The 19,494-nt window shown below is 42.4% G+C and overlaps 1 protein-coding gene across 4 annotated transcripts in view; it reads right to left on the bottom strand.

Annotated features, from left to right (window-relative positions):
* Nucleotides 1–339: 339 nt before the first annotated feature.
* Npepps (aminopeptidase puromycin sensitive) overlaps nt 340–19,494 on the bottom strand; it is a 114,869-nt gene continuing 95,714 nt past the window's right edge. For all 4 annotated transcript variants that reach the window (XM_052756018.1, XM_052756017.1, XM_052756015.1 and 1 more), the window contains exons 17-23: nt 18,330–18,549; nt 14,419–14,561; nt 13,643–13,699; nt 7,925–8,032; nt 7,314–7,469; nt 6,600–6,647; nt 340–1,749 (exon numbers count right to left, since the gene is read on the bottom strand). In XM_052756018.1, the coding sequence (XP_052611978.1) occupies nt 1,597–1,749; nt 6,600–6,647; nt 7,314–7,469; nt 7,925–8,032; nt 13,643–13,699; nt 14,419–14,561; nt 18,330–18,549 (885 nt within the window). In that variant the 3' untranslated portion in view covers nt 340–1,596. The remainder of the gene's footprint in view (nt 1,750–6,599; nt 6,648–7,313; nt 7,470–7,924; nt 8,033–13,642; nt 13,700–14,418; nt 14,562–18,329; nt 18,550–19,494) is intronic.

Raw genomic sequence — 19,494 nt, 5'->3', positions numbered from 1 at the left:
AAAGAGTTCTAGTCTAGTGTAGCTGGGCTGCAGAATGAGGCTCTGCCTCAGAAACCACAAACGGGCAGGAATGGGCAAGGCGGCTCATGGGGTAAGGGCTCTTGCTACAAAGTCAGGTAATCTGAGTTCAGTCCCCAAACCCACAAGGTAGAGGGGAAAACCGGTACCCACAGTTGTCCTCTGACCTTCACACAGGTGCTGTGTTATGTGTATGTCCACACACATAAAACGTAATAGTTTCTCAAGAATCCTATGGTCGTCAGACTTTGTGTAATTCTACGGAAGCACAGAGACATTCTAGTTTGTTTTTAAGGAGGCTGAAAGAATCAGGACATCAACTTCACATTGACATTTTTATTAACGCCAACTTTTTTTTAATTATTATTTTTTAAAACAATAGCACAAAAATGTTTCAAGGAAGCAGTCTCGCAATCTGACGACCTTCTGAAATACATTAAGCCACACCAAATATGAATTTCTGTTAACACAAAAAAAAAAAGATTCAGAAAAAATAAAAAGAAGAAAGGGAAAGAGGAAGGGCTGAGACTTAGTAAAAAGACACTGGGTTAGGTGGCGAGGCTCGTTAGCGGGCACGCTGGCGGTGCGGCGTCCCCACGGCGCCCCCTATGCACAAGCTGGCGAGCCAGAGCTCACTGATACTGTTGGGAGGAGGTGCGCATTCGGCCTGGCAGGTAACTGGGACCATTTTGAGCAGAATCGCTCCAGCAAAAAGGCCTGGCTGGTCGTCTTTATTTCTACTCCCTCACCTATTGTGCATTTCAGGGTTCTTAAAAATTATCTTAAAAAAGAAAAAAAAAGTATTATCAGCTCCTCTTACTCAATGTGGCTGTCAAAGATGTTTCTCATCATCTCTAAGGACAGGGTCAGGGCTGGGGCACAACTAAAGGGAGAAGAACCCAGGACGGAGGTTGGGGGGAAATTGTTTCACTTTTTAAAAACTTTTCATTACTTTTTTTGGGGGGGGGATCACACAGAAGGGAGGCAAGGAGGAAACTACAATCCTTGGTTCAGACTGAATTATGCAGGAAAAGATACCTTCCTGATCAGTCCCCATGCCAAAAAGGAAAAAAACAAACAAACAACAACAGAAACAACCCACTTGGAATTATGCACAGACTCCATCATGTGAGCCAGGGTCAGCCATCTGGTCAGCATCCCCAGCAGTGGACACACCCGGCTTGTCAAGCTGCATGTAGAACCCACTTCACAAAAATCCTTTCCCCAAAAGCCTTTCTTTCCTTTTGGTAGGTTTTAAAACAACATCTGTCACTAACAGAGTGTTCAACACTTTGAACCATGACAGGCTTCAGGAAGTTTCACAGTTTCGTTATGCTCTAGTTTATTACTATCATATTTACATTTTTATTTTATTTATTTTTTTATTTTGTTTTTGCTGAATTGCTGATTTTCCTTTTTCAATAGAATTTAATTCTGGAGTGTGAGCAGGAACCAGTTAACTACATTCATTGTCCAACCCCCACTGGTATAAGACTCCAAATTCTTGGCATGTGAATCAGCTGTTTGGTAGCTCCACCTCACCCTGTGGAGAGGCAGCAGGACCCTGGTGCAGAGGTTTCACACTGAGGGCAGGGAGGCTTTCCGCTCAAGGAGGTACTGTTGAATGCTCTCAGCATCTCGCTTTAGCCAAGCTGCATTCAGCAAGATATTTTCACAACACTGCTGGATGGTCCGCTCAGCTGAAGGAGCAGGGTGACTCTCAAAGAAAGCCTGGTATAAAACAATCAGAATGCAGAACCACAGTTAGCAACAGTAAGAAGTTAATGTTGGGACTATGTAAAAGCCTAAAGGATCCATCAGCCTCAATCATGAGAACTGACCAGTGCTACCTATAGGCTGGAATAAGCAACTCCTTGGGCCTACATACAGGAATCCTTCCTTAACAAGCCAATGCATAAAACCTAATCAAAAGCTGATTAAAAAGAGATGGAACCTGATACTTTTTTAAAATGTTAATTGTCTACCTGTGTGTCCAATTTATGGTCCAGACACAAGATACACACAGCCAAAGTCAGCTATGAACAGGGCTCAGTATAGGAAAGCATTTTTTTTAAATAATCTGATTGTGCAGTTTTTTTCTCAATAAAATATTTTATTTAACTAGGAAGAACAAAAATAACACTACTCCAAATATAACAGATATATTTAGAATTTAGATATTTTATATTTTGTTTCTTACATAGTCTCCAAAATCTGGACTATTTTATACTTACAGACCAGCTAGCTACATTTCCAGTTCTCTGATGTCACGTGTAGCATCTAATATGTTTGGTCTGCAGAGAGCAGAATGACCCCAGTGGGGTAAAGCAGGGCCCTCCAGAATATGGCATGTTCAGACTCCCTCTACTTTCCTCAAGTCTATTAAACTGCCTTTTCTCTCACTTCATTCAGAATCTAATTAGTTTATTTTAATTTTTAATTTTTTGTTTTTTCAAGACAGGATTTCTCTGTGTAACTGCCTTGGCTATCCTGCTTTACAGACCAGGCTGGCCTTGAACTCAGAGATCTGCCTGTCTCTGCCTCCAGAGTGCTAGAACTAAAGGCATGAGCCACCATACCCAGCATCCAGTTTTGTTAAAAAAAAAAAAAATAAAAAGATAATAAAAAAGATTTGTTTTTACATATGGGTATTTTGTTTGCATATATGTCTGCACATCGGAAGAGGACACTGGATCTCATGGGACTACAGTTATAGATAGTTGTGAGCCACCATGTGGATGTTAGGAATTGAACTCAAGACCTCTGGAAGAACAATCAATGCTCTTAAACACCAACCCATCTCTCTATCCCCTAGACTTGTTCTTGAAGATTTATTTTTATTCGTGTGTGTGTGTGTGTGTGTGTGTGTGTGTGTGTGTGTGTGTGTGTGTGTGTACATGTGGACTTGAGTGTGCTCCAGTGAGAATGTGGAAGTCAGACAATCTCAGGAGTCAGTTCTCACCTTCCACCATAGGGATCCGGGGAATCAAGCTTAGGTCACCAGCCTTGGCAGGAAACACTTTTTACTGCTGAGCCATCTCACTGGCCCTAACCTAGACTTGACAAAAAGCCTGGCTCCTTTGTCCTTTTCAACATCCTGCTGCTAGCATTTGCAAGTGTCCCCTACCCCTACACTTCATGTCCTAGAAACTTAGGTCTCAGAGTTAGGTGTTAGGTCTCAGGCCCACCATATGTCTATTAATGAGCTCTAGCTAGCCTATAAAGGATTCTGGTGATAAAAGCCAGCATTCCTCAGGAACTTGTAAAACAGGGTTTTCTTTTTTATAATTTTATTTTTATTTTATGTGCATTACTGCGTGTGTGTCTGTGTGAGAGTGTCAGATCTTGGCATTACAGGCAGTTGTGAGCTGCCATGTGGGTGCTGGGAATTGAACCAGGGTCATCTGGAAGAGCAGCCAGTGCTCTCAACTGCTGAGACATCTCTCCAGCCCACGAAATGGGTTTTCTGTCCCCCAAAAAGAATCATTTCATCCCCTCTGGCAGAAGGGACTTGGTTCTTGTGGTGGTTTGAATGGTGCCCATAGGTTCATATCTGAATGCTTAGTCATCAGGGAGTAGAACTCTGATAGGATTAGAAGGATTAGGAGGTGTGGCCTTGTTGGAGGAAGTAGCCACTGGGGGGTGATTTCTGATGTTTCAAAAGTCAGGCCCAGTGTCGTTCTCTGCTACTGTTCCAAGCTCCTTACCATGATAATGGACTAATAAACCTCTGGAACAGCAAGCAAGCCCCCACCTAAATGTGTTCTTTTACAAGAGCTGCCTTGGTCACGGTGTCTCTTCACAGCTATGCAACAGTGACTAAGACTGCGCATCAAAGCCCAAGCTGGTCTTCAGGATCCCCCAGTCCCTACCCACAAGGTCTACACATCAAAGCCTCCATCGTCTCTCTCCCTATGCTCTCTTGCAGATAGCCCTAGCCATATCCACTCTACTTCTTTTTCTCTCTGCTCTGGACTCTGAGATGCCTCTGGGTATTTCTCTCTTATTCAGAATAAAAATCCCTTGCCCTACTAATGTTGGCAGATTCTTTACTGTGATCCCTTGCATACAATACGTTAATGGGATCTGGGAGGTAAGGCCTTTGGAAGGTATTGCTTCTGAGTTCATTTTTTTTTTTTTCTTTTTCTTTTTTCTTCTGGTTTTCCAAGACAGGGTTTCTCTGTATAGCCCTGGCTGTACTGGAACTCACTCTGTAGACCAGGCTGGCCTAGAACTTGGAGATCTACCTGCCTCTGCCTCCAAAATGCTGGGATTAAAGGCATGCACCACGGCTGCTGGCTGAGTTCATGGTTCATGAGCTTGAATTTTGTAGATGACAATGTTATGTCCCAATGTTAAAAGGTCTTGAGTAATTAGGATGTGACTCATATGGTCAAGGTGCTTGCCTGTTACTAAGTTAATGGCTCTAAGTTTCAATCTCTCATCTATGAGATATGTCTGCAGGATGAAGAAACAAATATGCAGGAGCACTTAGCAAAATGCGGCACAGGGCACTTCAGGACCCAATGCTCTCCCAAGATGAGTGCATAAGGGCGATGAAGCTGCCAAGTGTAAGGTGCTGATACTGATCTAGTTCAACTCCAGAGTTTGACACTTTTCACAGAATCAAACTCCTTCCCAGTTCATTATTAAAAGTTACTAAGCTATTTTCTAACTAGTTCACCTGATTTCCCAGTAAACAAAGCATCTGGAAACACCATGCAGCAATGGGACCTGGTCACCAGAGTGTGAAAGGGAAGTGACTAACTCATCAGGTGAAGGGTGAACTTCAGCAGTCAACAGCATGGTTCACAGAAGGCAATGTTCAGTGGGCTTCTCAGGCTGGAAGGACAGAGCAGTGCTCCATCTCCATCTCAACAAACAGGACCCGCATCGTAGCATCCCTACACCTGGAAATCATCCTTGACTCTTTCTTTCTTTCCTTCGAGACAGGGTTTCTTTACATAGCCTTGGCTGCCTGGAACTAACTCTGCCTTCTCCAGCCTTCGGAGTGCTGGGCTGAAAGGCATGCCCCAGAAGGAAATTATCCTTGGCTCTTTTTTTTCCTTCCCTTATATATATCAACTTGTGGTGACCCACTACAGGGGTTGCATATTAGATATCTTGCAATCAGATATTTACATTATAATTCATAACAGTAGCAAAGTTACAGTGATGAAGTAGCAATGAAGTAACTTTACGGTTGGGGGAGGGGGTCACCACAACATGAGGAACTGGTTGCAGCATTAGGAAGGTTGAGAACCACTGCCTTAGACGGTCACAACACATAGAAACACTGTTGAATTAAAGATTAACAAATGTTCACAAATCATAACCCTGTCCTCATGAGGCTGAGACAGAAGGATCATCACAAACTCCAAGACCAACTTGGGGTTTCACAGTGAGTTTCAGGCCAGCCTGGCTGGAGAGTAAGGCCTATCTCACTCCATACCCTCCAAAGCTTATTGAGAAAATCCATCCTGAATCTCTGTCACCTCATGACTCCATTATCCGTGTTTTTCTTGCTTGGAGAATTAGTGTCTCAATCTCTTTTCTTTCTCATTCCAAAGCATCTTCTACACCGTAGCTTGACTGGCCTCAAATCGCAGTGATCCTCCTCCTGCCTTGGCCTGACTAGCATGAGCCACCGTGCCCACCATCCATTGTAAGGAAATTCTGCCTTACCAGCTTCAGTTTGCCACTACCCTGCTTCCCAAACCTATTAAGTGTTTCTCATTTATAATCCCATTGCCTTTACAATGAAATTGTTCATATAGTACAATATACAATGTAACTTAAATGACAGCAGAAATCAAGTATTTCACCTCGACCTAAAAACAGTAAAACTTACTCCTCCCCCGCTTTTTTCCAGACAGGGTCTCTCTGTGTTGTGTATCCCTGGCTGTCCTGGAACTTGCTCAGTAGAACCAGGATAGTCTCAAACTCAGGGATCCACTTGTCTCTGCCTCCCAAGTGCTGGATCAAAGGTGTGAGCCACTGTGTCTGGCTGTAAAACTTATTCCTAACACTGACTCCTACAGTGAACCAGATCATGCCTCCAAGAAGATAAAGGTGAAACTGCATAATGATGAAGTTTAAAGTATAATGGAGTGTAAAATTTTCCTACTCAGCATCAATTTGTCCCCCAAACTTTACTAGGTCCAGGGTCTACACAAACAAAACTGATTATCTCTCCACTCTAAACTCTTCAGATATTGAAGGCAAAGTCAAATCTGTCTTTTTCTAAGAAACAAGGAGACACAAAAACACACCATCCAACACTCATTAAAACAAAGTTCATGGAGCTTTGGAGACAGCTCAGGGTAAGGGCATTGCTATTCTTGCAGAGGACCCCGGTTCCTAGCACCCACACGATGGCTTACAACCTCCCAGATTTCTTGTTCCAGGGGATCCGATGTCCTCTGACATCCATGGTACCAAGCAAGCACTTGGTACACATACACATGCAGGCAAAACACTCATACACATAAAGTAAATTTTAAGGGAAAAACAAAACAAAACAAGGTTCATGTTTTTATATTCCGGATTGAAAAGTAAAAAGTAAGCAGTACTTTCCTTACCTTAACTTCTCCAGCCATTTTATCAACTGCAAATCCCTCCACTGACAGCTGAAAAGAAACCACATGTTTTAAACACGAGGAACAAACTTCCACTCCCCTAAACCAACCATTCTATTCTCTCTACTCTGGTTTGTTGCAGAGATCCTAAGATGGGAACATACACAATCATAAAACCAACCTCACAAACTACTGAGTTAAAATGTTTTGATGCTGGGGCTTGAACCCAGGGCCTAGTGCAGGACAGGCCTATGAGTGAGATTCAATGCCAGCCCTGCAGGAACCCTTTATTTGAGGGTAGGAGTGAGGGTTTGGGTTTTGCTATATATCCCTGGCTGGTTTCAAACTCAATAGTAATCGTTCTGCCTCAGCTTCTGCTTATAATCAATGCTGAGATTATAAGCATGGCTCACTACACCTGGCTGAAGAATCTTTTAAAGAGCAAAGAGCCCTGATTTTTGGGTCTAATCTACAAGACTCTAATAAATCATGAATTCAGTAACATTCAAGATTAGCAAGCTAGCCGGGCGGTGGTGGCGCACGCCTTTAATCCCAGCACTCGGGAGGCAGAGCCAGGTGGATCTCTGTGAGTTCGAGGCCAGCCTGGTCTCCAAAGTGAGTTCTAGGAAAGGCGCAAAGCTACACAGAGAGACCCTGTCTCGAAAAACCAACCAACCAACCAACCAAATTAGCAAGCTACTCAAGACTCGCACATACCTTTATTAGTCTGGATATTAAGAACCCTCCCTGGTAGCGATTATAGAGCTCTTCCCAGTTGTCCTTTATGAATTTCCAAGCAGCTTTCCTCCCTTGCTTGCTGCCTCCAGCCACTCCACCAATTACTGACACAGTGTCCTGTGGACGTACCTCTTCCTATAAAAAAAAAAAAAAAAAAAGTAACTGGAAGTCTGGCTATCTAGAATATTTTCTGATACCAGAGAAAACAACAATACAACAGACTGTTGGAAAATTCAAGTAATAGCAAGGAAGACATTCCCTTCCAGGAAGGTGACTCAGCAGGAAAAAGAATTCTAAAGGAACCCATTTCTTCTTCCATCCTCACTACTAGCAGTCAAGCCTGATTTCACTCTCTGGAACCCACATGACAGAAGAGACAACCACTCACCTCCTCACCTCCTCTCACCTCCTCACCTCCACTCTCACCCCCACCCCAATCCTGCTACAAACAAAACAAAGCAATACAATTTTGAAAACAAAACAAAAAGCTCGTATCAGTGTCCCCAAAAGATCATGAGTGTGCTGAACCAAAGACAATGGCCACATTGTCAATGAGTTCCAGTTCTCCTGAAATTTAACTTGTAACTTACTGAAAGTGCAAAAGTGAGGACTTTTTGAATCAGTTCAGGTGAAAGAGTAGCCCCAAGAACTCTTTCGATTCGGTTTTTCTCTTCTTGCATATCAGCTTGTTTGTGAAGCTATAGGGAAAAAACAATGAGGAACAGTTAGCTCATCCCCGGATTCTACGCATGTTCCTATCAGCTTCTCTTCCACTGGGTAAGACTGGTGGGACACTACATCATCAATGGCTGAGTACTAAAGCCTCCATTGGCCATAGCAGTAAGCCACTGGATGTAGGTGTGCACTAGCTAAGTAGTCTGCCTCAGTTCCACGGAGTCAAACAGTAAGATCTAAGAAGTAAATCTGCCACAGTCGAACTCTTTACATCACTGACATTGAATCAGATGAACAAACTATCACCAGATATCATCAATTTAGATTATAGTAGTGGAAGTTGAAAATAATCTAGACACGTAGTAGCTGGCTACAATCATTTACTCATTTAAGAAAAGATGCATCATGAGTGTAATTAATGAATATTCTGAGTGTAATTTAAAAAAAAATAATTAAAAAAAAAGAAAAGATGCATTAATATTGGGAAGTAAAGGCAGAAGGATCAGAAATTTAAGGACATCCTCAGCTTCATAGTTTGAAGCCAACCGTGGCTACACAACACCCTGTCCCAAAATAACTAACTAGACACATTATCGAATGTTTCTTCTGTGTATATGTGTACATGTGCTCACGTTTGCAGCTCACTTACTCAGGAGTGTACCTGTGGAGGTTGGAGGTCGATGTCAGGAGTCTTCCTGTATTGCTCTGTACCTTGTTTCCTTGAGTCAGGATCTGTCCATAAACTGGAGCTTGCCATTTCACCTAAGCTAGTAGGCCTGTAAGCTCCTGTCTATCTGTCCACTCTAGTAGGCCTGTAAGCTCCTGTCTATCTGTCCACTCTCTGCACCTAGGTCTTACATGGGAATCCAAACTAGGTCCTCCTGCTGTATAGCAAGCTTTTTACCTCTCAGTCCCTCATAGTCACACAAGAATATCTGGGGCTGGAGAGATGGCTGTGCATTGTCAAGAACTGGCTGCTCTTGCAGAGGACCTGGGTTTGAAGCACCCATGTGGTGACTCACAACTGTCTGTCAACTCTAGCTCCAGGGGGATCTTCTGAGCTCATCAGAATGTCACCAGCCATACATGCGGTATAATGACATACACAAAGGTAAAACACCTACATACATTTAAAAACGAAAAGAAAAGGAAAACCCAGATTATTATTACCTAATATTCTTTTTGTTTATTTTGAGACAGGGTCTCACTACACAGCCCCGGATACTCTGGAGCTTGTTGTGGAGATCAGACTGGCCTCAAATGTCTGACACTACCCCTGCCTCTTACCTCCTGAGTCTGATATATTCAAGGTCTGACCTTTAGCTTTCAGGAAGTATTTCTCTCCCAGAGAACATGTAACACACACCCACTAGATGGCATTCTAATCCCACAGTTCAAGACAGCAGGAATAATTTTTAAATTAAACTGATCATTATTTAATTACCAGGAGAAAACAACCCTTATCTCTTGTCACAGGGTTCTTTTTTTTTTTAATTATTTTTATTTTATGTGCATTGATGTTTTGCCATGGGTATCAGTTCCCCTGGAACTGGAGTTACAGTTATGAGCTTCCGTGTGGGTGCTGGGAATTGAACCCGGATCCTCTAGAAGAGCAGTCAATGAATGCTCTTAACCACTGAGTCATCTCTCCAGCCCTGGTTCTGTCTTACTAAGGTTTTTGGTTGTCTCCCCCTCATAAAAAAAGCCGATTTCTGTGACCATTCCTGTGTTAACTGTGAACTATTAAACCACACACTAATGTAAATTCTTCTATTGTCATGACATAATATATATTATAGTATCTGGCATAAAGCTTTCAGAATCCTTACTTTTCTTCATGTATACATGGAACATTTTTGTTTGTTGATTGTTTTTGGGACAGTGTCTCACTATGCAGACTTGGCTGGTCTGGAACCTGCTATGGAGACCTGACTGGCTTTGAACTCATAGATATCTGCCTCCACGTGCAGGGACGAAAGATGTGTGCCACATGCTCTACCCTGGAACAGACTAAAGTAACACATTTCATTCACCTGACTTACAATAAACAGTTTCACAGGAATATGAAGCCCAAGAAAAGCACTCAAAATGTTTAGTCGAAAGTTTAATCCAAAATGATTTTCACAGTGGAAAAGAAGCCTGTGTATAACATAACAAGGTTAAGCAATAAGCCTTGAGGTATAGTTTATTCTTCTTTTGCTTCTTCCACTTCTTTTATTAAAAATCAAGAACAGCGCTGGGCGGTGGTGGCGCACGCCTTTAATCCCAGCACTCGGGAGGCAGAGCCAGGCGGATTTCTGTGAGTTCGAGGCCAGCCTGGGCTACCAAGTGAGTTCCAGGAAAGGTGCAAAGCTACACAGAGAAACCCTGTCTCAAAAAACAAACAAAACAAAACAAACAAACAAAAAAAAAAATCAAGAACAGCCTCAGTTTAATGGTATGAACTGTGCATGTAACATGACATTCCGTGTACCATGGGCCTGGTAGTTTGTTTTTTCCCTCTGTGTATCAGCTCTGGCTGTTCTGGAACTTGCTTTGTAGACCAGGATGGCCTCGAACTCACAGAGATCCACCTGCCTCTGCCTCCCCAATGCTGGGATTAAAGGCGTGTGCCACTAATGCACAGCTAGTTTGTTTTTAACTGTAAATTTGTTTTAATTTCTTTCTTTCTTTTCTTTTTTCCTTTGAGGTTTACTCCTTTATGTTCTGGCTATACTGGAACTCACTATGTAGGCCAGGCTTGGCTCAAACTCACAGAGATTTACTTGCCTCTGCCTCCCAAAAAGGGGGGGATTAAAAGCTTGTGCTACGACACTGGGTTTATTTTTCATTTTTTTAACACAGGGTCTCACTATGTAGCCCTGGCTAGCTTGAAACTATGTAGACCAGATCAGCCTCAAATTTACAACAATCCTCCTGCCTCTTGACTCCTCAATCATGGAATTACCAGCACATGCTACTGAGCTTGGTTCTTCCTTTTTTTTTTTTTTATTAGTATATATTGAGTGCACAAAATAATGAGTTTAATTATGACATATTCATAAGCATATAAAGGCTGGATGGGGGTGGCACATGCCTTTAATCTCAGCACTCGGGAGGCAGATAGTTCAAGGCCAGAGTGAGTTCCAAGATAGCCAAGGCTGCAGAGAGAGACCCTCTCTTGAAAAAAGCCAAAAAAAAAAAAAAAAGGAACACAAGCATATACAACAGATTTTGATCATACTCACCTCCTCATTACATTTTCTTGTCCCCTTTCCTTTGGTCCCTTCCTTTTACTCAATAGTTTCTGCACTTCTGACCCACCTGGGGTAACAAGTATTTATTCCTTTTTTGGTTTTCCAAGACAGGGTTTCTCTGTGTACCCCCTGGCTGTCCTAGAACTTGCTCTGTAGACCAGGCTGTCCTCAAACTAGAGAGCTCCACCTTCCTCTGTCTCTCAAGTGCTGGGATTAAAGATGTGCACCATCACCACCCAGTTAACGCAAGTATTCTTTTTTAAAAAACTAAAATTTAATTTATTTTTTATGTGAATTGGTGTTTTGCCTGCATATATGTCTGTGAGAGGGTATCAGATCTTGGAGTTACAGATAGTTATGAGCTGTCATATGGGTGCTGGGAACTGAATTTGGGTCCTTTGGAAGAGCAGCCAGTGCTCTTAAAGGCTGACTGATTGATTGATTCATTTATTTTTTTGGGCTTTTTGAGACAGGGTCTCTCTGAGTAGCCATGGCTGTCCTGGAACTTGCTCTGTAGACCAGAGCTGTCCTTGAACTTACAGAGCTCCAACCGCCTCTGCCTTCTGAGTGTTGGAATTAAAGGCATGGGCCACCACCACCTAGCCAGAAGTATCTCCCCCCCCCCCCTTGAGACAGGGTTTCTCCATGTAGTTTTGGTGCTTGTCCTGGATCTCACTTTGTAGACCAGGCTGGCCTTGAACTCACAGAGATCCACCTGGCTCTGCCTCCCAAGTGCTGGGACTAAAGGCGTGCACCACCACCGTCTGGTGCCAGAAGTATTCCTAATCTATGAACTAGCTAGCACATTTTATTCCTGCTTGAAATGTAGATGTTTTTGTTTTTATTTTATATATTTATTTATTTAGTTTTTCAAGACATGATTTCTCTGTGTAGCCTTGGCTGTCTTGGAACTCCCTCTGTAGACCAGGCTGTCCTGGAACTCAGAGATCTGCTTGACTCTTTCTCCCAAGTGTTGGGATTAAAAATCCTGCTCAGAAGTCAGGCGGCGGTGGTGCATGTGTATGTGTGTATGTGTATGTGTGTAGGGATCCATGTGATTGTGGAGAAGTTCCCCTCCCCCAGACAAAGTTTCTCTGATTAGTCCTGCCCTGGAACTCACTATGTAGACCGCCTGGCCTTCAACTCGGAGATCTGTCTGCTCTGCCTCCCAAGTGCTGGGATTAAAGGCAAGTACCACTTTGCCTGCCGTTCCATGGGAGAAGTTTTAACCTGGCTTTATCATCTAGACCAGCTGTTCTCAACCTGAAGGACATGACCCCCATTGGGGTCAAATATCAGGTATCCTGATATATCAGATATTTACATTACAATTCATAACAGTAGCAAAATTACAGTTATGAAGTAGCCACAAAATAATTTAATGGTTGGGGTCACCACAACATGAGGAACTGTATTAAAGGGTCACAGCATTAGGAAGGTTGAGAACCACTAACAGAAACAAGTATCTCTGGGGGCATTAGTGGGTGATTCAGGCTGTGATCCCAGGAAGGTTCTTAATACTGATACTTAGGAGGCTACAGAAGAATTACTTCAAGTCTGACTGGGCTATAGTGAGCTCAAGGGTAACTTGAATAACCTAGTAAGACCTGCTTTTTAAAAGGGTGGGAGCAGGTATGATGCATGTCTGTGATCTCCATAACTGAGCATCAGTGGGAAGGTACTAGGAAGATTTAAAGAGTTCAAGACCAGCCTCAGTTACAAAGGTAGGTGGAGTACTGCCTGGGTTAAGTGAGGCCCTCTCAAAAAAAACACACAAATAAAACAAAAGAAAAATGGGCAGTGGCAAACCTGGAGTCCAGCACTTTGAAGGTAGAGGCACAAGGACCAGAAAATCAACACGAATCTTCAAAGTCAGCCCGGGCTACTGAGACTCTGTCTCAGAACAGAACAAAACAAACAGGCTATAGTTCAGTGGCAGAACCCTTGCCTAACGTGCATGAAGTTGTGGGGTCAAACCTCACCATTTCAGGGTTAAGATTTAGCTAGATACTAAAGTTGTGAAGGAAAAACAAACCACCCTGAAAAATGAGTTGAGCATCATTTGGAAATACCCAAACAGACCTACTCTCTAGGACGGTGGAACTGGGATCTGGGCCTTAGGGCCTCCAACATGCCAAGCCAGCTCTCCCATTAAGCCACACTCCCAGAGCTCTTTTACAAAGTTACCCACTCTGACCTTGAACTCACTCTGTAGCCAGATAGGCCTTACACTTTCTGGCCTACTTCAACCTCTTTAATACCTGGGATTATAAGTCAGACCCAGCACATATATTTCTTTGCCTGGGCTTTCCCCCAACTCCCCAAACCATTTAAAGTGGTACTGGGCATATCCAAATTCAAAAGCAAGAACTTGGAGCCTTTTCCAGATATACTTACCTTTAGCATAATATCTAAAGTGGTGCCATCACCATGCTTTAAGACAGTTAGATAGACCTACAAAAGAACACCAGGAGGAAAAAGAAGTCACTTGAGTTACCCGTATTTTGTTATAAATATTCTAACTAAGATAAAAAGTAGCTGGGCATGTTGCCAAGGGCCTGTGGCCTTAGCTCTGGAAAGAGTGAGAAAACCCTAAGTGAAAGACCATAAGTTCAAGGTCTCTGTGAGCTACACAGTGAGACCCTGTCTGGAAGAACAAAACAAAGATGAGCTAAAAAGTGAATTTAAAAAATTATAGTTATGCACCTGCACAGACAGACTCTGGTTATCAATCCCTAATAGACTCCTGGTGAACAATCAGAGGGGCTGCCATGTCCTATCAGCAGCTTGCACCAGTTCTTCCAGAGAACTGCACTACTTCATCACCTTGCAACACTCATGTGCTGCCTGAGAAACCAATGAGAAGCTGCTACAACCTATCTAAGTAGCGTATGTTACAACAGTCAAGCGGCTCTGGGAGCCAGTTCTTAGCTTGATTTTAGCTTTCTAGACTGGAACTAATACCTAAAAGTCAAGGGAATTTATTATTACTGTAACTGTTTTTCCTGCCTGACAGGGTCTCTCTGTGTAGCCCTGACTGTCCTGGAACTCACTCTGTAGACCAGGCTGGCCTCAAACTCAAGAGTTCCGCCTGCCTCTGCCTCCCAAATGCTGGGACTAAAGGAGTGTCCCACCATGCCCAGCTTCCATGGGAATTTATTAAGATAACTTACAGGACTTCTTAGATCAGCAGAGAGAATCTGCTTTCCTTCCACGTGCTCCTTAAACCGACGACGGGCTTCTTCCAAAGTTGCCTTATGCCCTGCTTTTCCTAGTTTGCCCAGGACCAAGCCCCTCAGGAGTGCGTCTAGATGACCTGATTGAGAAGTGAAGACACAGAACTACTTGAAAGGCCCACTTTTATAAATTCACTACCTAAATATTTGGTAACTTTGTTATACCAAGTCTATGGTCTTGAACAAACACAATCAATTACTCTAATACTTGAGAGAACACTTGACTTAATTTATCAAATTGTAAGAGGAAAGGAATAAATATACCAGATAAGCAAACAAATTTACTGACATTGTCTGGACTCAAGTGTCAGCTATCAGAGCCTACTAAGGTACTCTCAATTATACTGTTAAAGCTGGGTGGTAGTGGCGCACACCTTTGATCTCAGTGCCAGCGCCAGGTGGATTTCTGTGAGTTCAAGGCCAGCCAAGGCTACACAGAGAAACCCTGTCTTGAAAAACCAAAAAAAAAAAAAAAAAAAGAGAGAAAAAAAAGAAAAAGAAAATGAAAGGCTTACATCATACAGGTTTGATGCAAGTTTTGTTTAAAAAGACCCACATGGAACTAGAACATTCTTTGCACAATAAACTGAAACCTTAGATTTTAAAATGAAAATCCAATGGATTCACCCTCCAACGACATGAAAAATTACCAATAAGCACCCACACCTGATTGAGCATCACTGTCATTACAGGTAAAAGCTCCAAGGTAAGGTCTGGGGATATAGCTAGTGGTAAGAGCATGCCATAGGCCTTTGGTTCACCCACAAGACTGGAAAAAAAAATAGTTTTATTTGAGGATACAGATCAGATCAGAATGGCAGTTGGATTCCCTGGAACTGGAATTACAGACAGATGGTTGTGAGCCTCCATGTGGATCCTGGGAACCGAACCTGGTCCTCTGCAAGAGCTGTAAGTACTCTTAAATTGTCGAGCAAGCTCTCTGGCTCCTATGATGGTTTTTGTGTGTGCACATATGGGTACATATGTATATGTCCATGTATGTGGTGAGCAGAGGTCACCCTCGGGTGGTGTCCCTCAGAAGCCACTCATTCACCTTGTTTTTTTGTTTTTGACACAGGGTCTCACTACTTAGCCCTGGCTGGCCAAGAACTCTCTTTAAAGACCAGGCTGGCCTCAAACTCACAGAGATCCACTTGCCTCTGTCACCAATCCTGGCCACCTCACTTTTTATGCCATTATCTCTTATTATAATGGAGCTCACAAGTGAGAGGCTGAGAACCAGCAAGACCTAGAGATCTGCCTGTCTTCATCTCCTTAGTGCTGGGATTATAAGTGTGTGTCACCACACCAGGCTATTTTACAAGGGTTCTTGGGATTGAACTCGGGGCTTCGGGTGTGTACTCTTAGAAACATAGCTGAGTTGCCTCCCTAGCCCTTACTGGGACTCTGCTACTGACCTGTGTTGTAAGTCAAAGCAATGTTTTGCTGCTTTGCTCTTAATTCCCCTGTCTATACAGCTATAAAACAAAGGCATTCTCTTCCCTGTATTCTTTTTGAATCAAAGGTTTTACACAATATCATTTCCAAAGAAAAGTGCAATATCCAGGAATCTAGCTGCATGTGTCCACTTCCTTCCTACTGTCCTGTTACTATATATGTATGTTCCTCCGAACAGCTAACTCCTCTGCTACAAGCTGGGTCTGGACTCCTCTCAATTACACACCAGCACTGGCTTTTCACCTTCTCTCATAACACATACACTTTCAGTACTACTATTTCTCTGCCCTCCATGCCCCCTCCCCGTAACCTTCCAATTCCTATATACTCTTGCATTATTTTTCAACAGTAGAAAAAAACGTTACAAATTTACAGACTTAAAGAAAATTCCTTCTCTAAACCCCTATCCTCAATTCTACTCCTGTTGTCAACAAAACTCTTTTTAAAGAGTTGTCTAGGTAAGTTCTGGGCCGTTCTACTTTCTCCTGGCTCTCCCTCTCACTGGCCAGTCAGTTTCTTTGCGATTCTTCACGTTCTTCTGAGTCTCACATGGTCCAGGGTGGCCTTGGTTTTTCTATGAAGCTGAGGATGTGACTCCTGATCCTCCTGCCTCTACCTCCCAAAGATTAGTGGTGTGGATCACCATGTCCAGTCTTCTTTGTTTTTGTTTTTTTGAGACAAAGAACAAAGAACTCTAGGTAGACTAGGCTGGTCTTGCATATTTATGCTTCCTAATTACAGGAATGTACCACCAGCATGCCTGGCTTTGATGCTTCTACTACCAATCTCTAAATTCTAAACTATGATACAGTCCTCACACCTCTCGTCTTCACCTGTTCTTAATCTTTAGGTGATTTCTTCTAGTTTCACAGCTATAGATACTACCTGCATGCTATTAACTCCGAAATGTATTTACCTAGCTTGGATCTCTAGGCATTCTCTACTCTGGTGTCCACAATGACTTCAATCTGAAAGACAGCAAACCAAACTCCTCTTTTTTGTACCCAAAGGTGCTTTTACAGCAGTGTGTGTACATATTTTTATTTCTTTTTTTTTATTAAAGAGAGGGTCTCACCATGTAACCCTGCCTGGCCTGGAACTCTCTGTGTAGATTAGGCTAGCCTTGAATTTAAGACCTCCTAAGCGCTGGGATTAAAGGCCACCAAGCCTGGTCCTCTCTAAGCAGTCTTAATCTGATGAGTTTTCTTTCTACCACACTTCAGTTCTCCATCAAATAGTTTGAGTACTACCTTCAAAACACACTGAGGATATACACTTGTAATATATCTTGTTTGTTTGTTTTTCAAGACAGGGTTTTTTTGTGTAACAGCTCTGGCTGTCCTGGTACTCACTTTGTGTATCAGGCTGGACTCAACTCACGGAAATCTGCCTGGCTCTGCCTCCCAGAGTGCTAGGATTAAAGTTGTGCGTCACCATGCCGGCTACTTCTGGTTATTCTGTGGACACCCCAGCCACGCTCTTCCTTCACACTTTTGTCACTTGCTAGTCCCTCTGGTCTGCTCCATGTGTGCTCTATTCTTAAACCCCTCCTTCAATTTCCCACTTATGCTCAAAGACCAATTATTAGTGATGATTTCCTCAATTATTTTTATAAAATACTGGCTTAGTACTCCTTATTCACACTGTCTAATTTTATTTTTCTTTGTGATACTTTCCTTCACCATAATACACTGTGTTTGCTATGTCCCCCACTAGAAGTGAAGCTACACGGGTTAGGGCTTTGCTCATCTCTACCACCAGCTTCCAAAATAGCACCTGACTTTTACTAGCTACATAAATATTAGTTGAATCAATAAAGAAAAGACAGTGCCAAGTATTTGCTACTATTATTGTCTTATTAGTAGAGTCCCAGATTAGTGGTCTGGGAATAACTCATTGGCAGAGTTTAGAACAGGCTAGGCCCTTGGGTTTAAACCCAGCACTAGAAAAAGAAAAAACTCCTAGATTAAGATTAGTCAGGAGAAAACACCTTATTTAGTGAGCAGATGGCAATAATTGTATTTAAATCTTACAAATCACCATTCTCAACATTTAAATGACAGTTTTAAAAAAGGTACATGATTATAGCATAATCATGGAAAACACACATAGAAAGCAATTAATATATTCATTTCAGAGAGCTGAGGGATGCCAGGTGTGATGATTCATGCTGAGGCAGGAGAGTCTCTATGGGTTCCATGCTACTTGAGTTACTGTTTGTTGCTGGTGTGACACTTTCACCAGCAGGTTTAGCAGATGTAGTTTCTGGCTAACTGAATACACAATAACATCTGGATACAAAGATGCTGCTCCTAACTGTTAATCACAAGTGAATAGAAAGTATTAATTTCAGGCAGACTCTTTCCCCATACAGTACGTTCATTCATTACCTTCTCCAGGTTTGGGGTCCCAGCCCAGTCTCTCTCCTATAGGTGAAAAGACATCTTTCACAAACTCCTGGATTTCCTCATAGAAGTCTGTGTGGGACAAGAGAGTTGAAAGAATCCCCAGGTTACAGCTCAGGTCGCTCCATACAGTATAATTGGGCTCATTCACAAAAGCCTCCATGACTTTTAGAACCTCTACAGTGCTAATGATTCCAGCTCGAGCCTGGGATAGGAAAAAACACAAATTAGCCCAGCCTTCAAACTAAACAAGACAAAAGAAAACAAACATGTACTTAGGTATTAACTACTGCTAGTAATTTTTTTGGTTTAAGGAAATGAGGCTAAGTAAGTTCAGAATACTAGTAGAATAAAAAATCCTATCATGACAGAATCTCTTATTTATTCCTTTGCCATTTGTAAAAGAACTCCTTAAAAAATTACATTACACCTCATAATTTGGGACCAACAAAAACCAGTTAACTTCTTATTTCTACTCAGTTTCTAGGACATCACTTTAATGTTTTCACATTTTTTAGACTTTCAGAAAAGCTGCAAGGAAAGTTGGGGCTCTGGTTCTCGACAAAGGCTCTTTCAGGGCTGAACCTGCAAACTGTGTCACTTTGAGCCTCTCCCTCACTCACTTCCAAAAGAACATGAATGGGAAGGCTACGGAGTCAGAGCGCTTGCTCGCAGCACTGACTAACAGGAGTTGGAAAAAGAACTGTTCTATCAGCCAACTGCACAAACAGCCTGCTCTCCTGGGACAGGTCTCCCGTGGCAGTGAGATCAGCAGATGGGAGGATTTGTCCATCAATGCTAATCTGCATTTATGCAAAGAAGGAATCCAATCAGCAATCACAGAGGACAAGGAGATTTCAGGTCCAATTTAAAGGAACGCTAGAAAGAATGACAATTTTACCACAGGCAAAGACATCCTGAAATTACCTAACCTGCTGGAGTCATAAAGACAAAATACATATTTTGCTGCTTTAAATCCTTCCTGGAACAAAGCCAAATATGTATATAATTCTGGGGCTGATATGCTATAATTTGAGTAATAACATACTGTTAAAACATTCTGGCTTTCCTAGCAAAGTACAAGTACTACTTAAAAACATAAAATCACTCTGAATTAGTTTTTAAAAAAATCAGTAGGGAAATTTCTTCA

This window comes from Peromyscus californicus, unplaced genomic scaffold (genome assembly GCF_007827085.1).
Source record: "Peromyscus californicus insignis strain IS unplaced genomic scaffold, ASM782708v3 Scaffold_3__1_contigs__length_106647218, whole genome shotgun sequence".
Lineage (NCBI taxonomy): Eukaryota > Metazoa > Chordata > Mammalia > Rodentia > Cricetidae > Peromyscus > Peromyscus californicus.
Note: the sequence above shows the minus strand (reverse complement) of the source record. Positions and strands in the feature narration are given on the sequence as shown.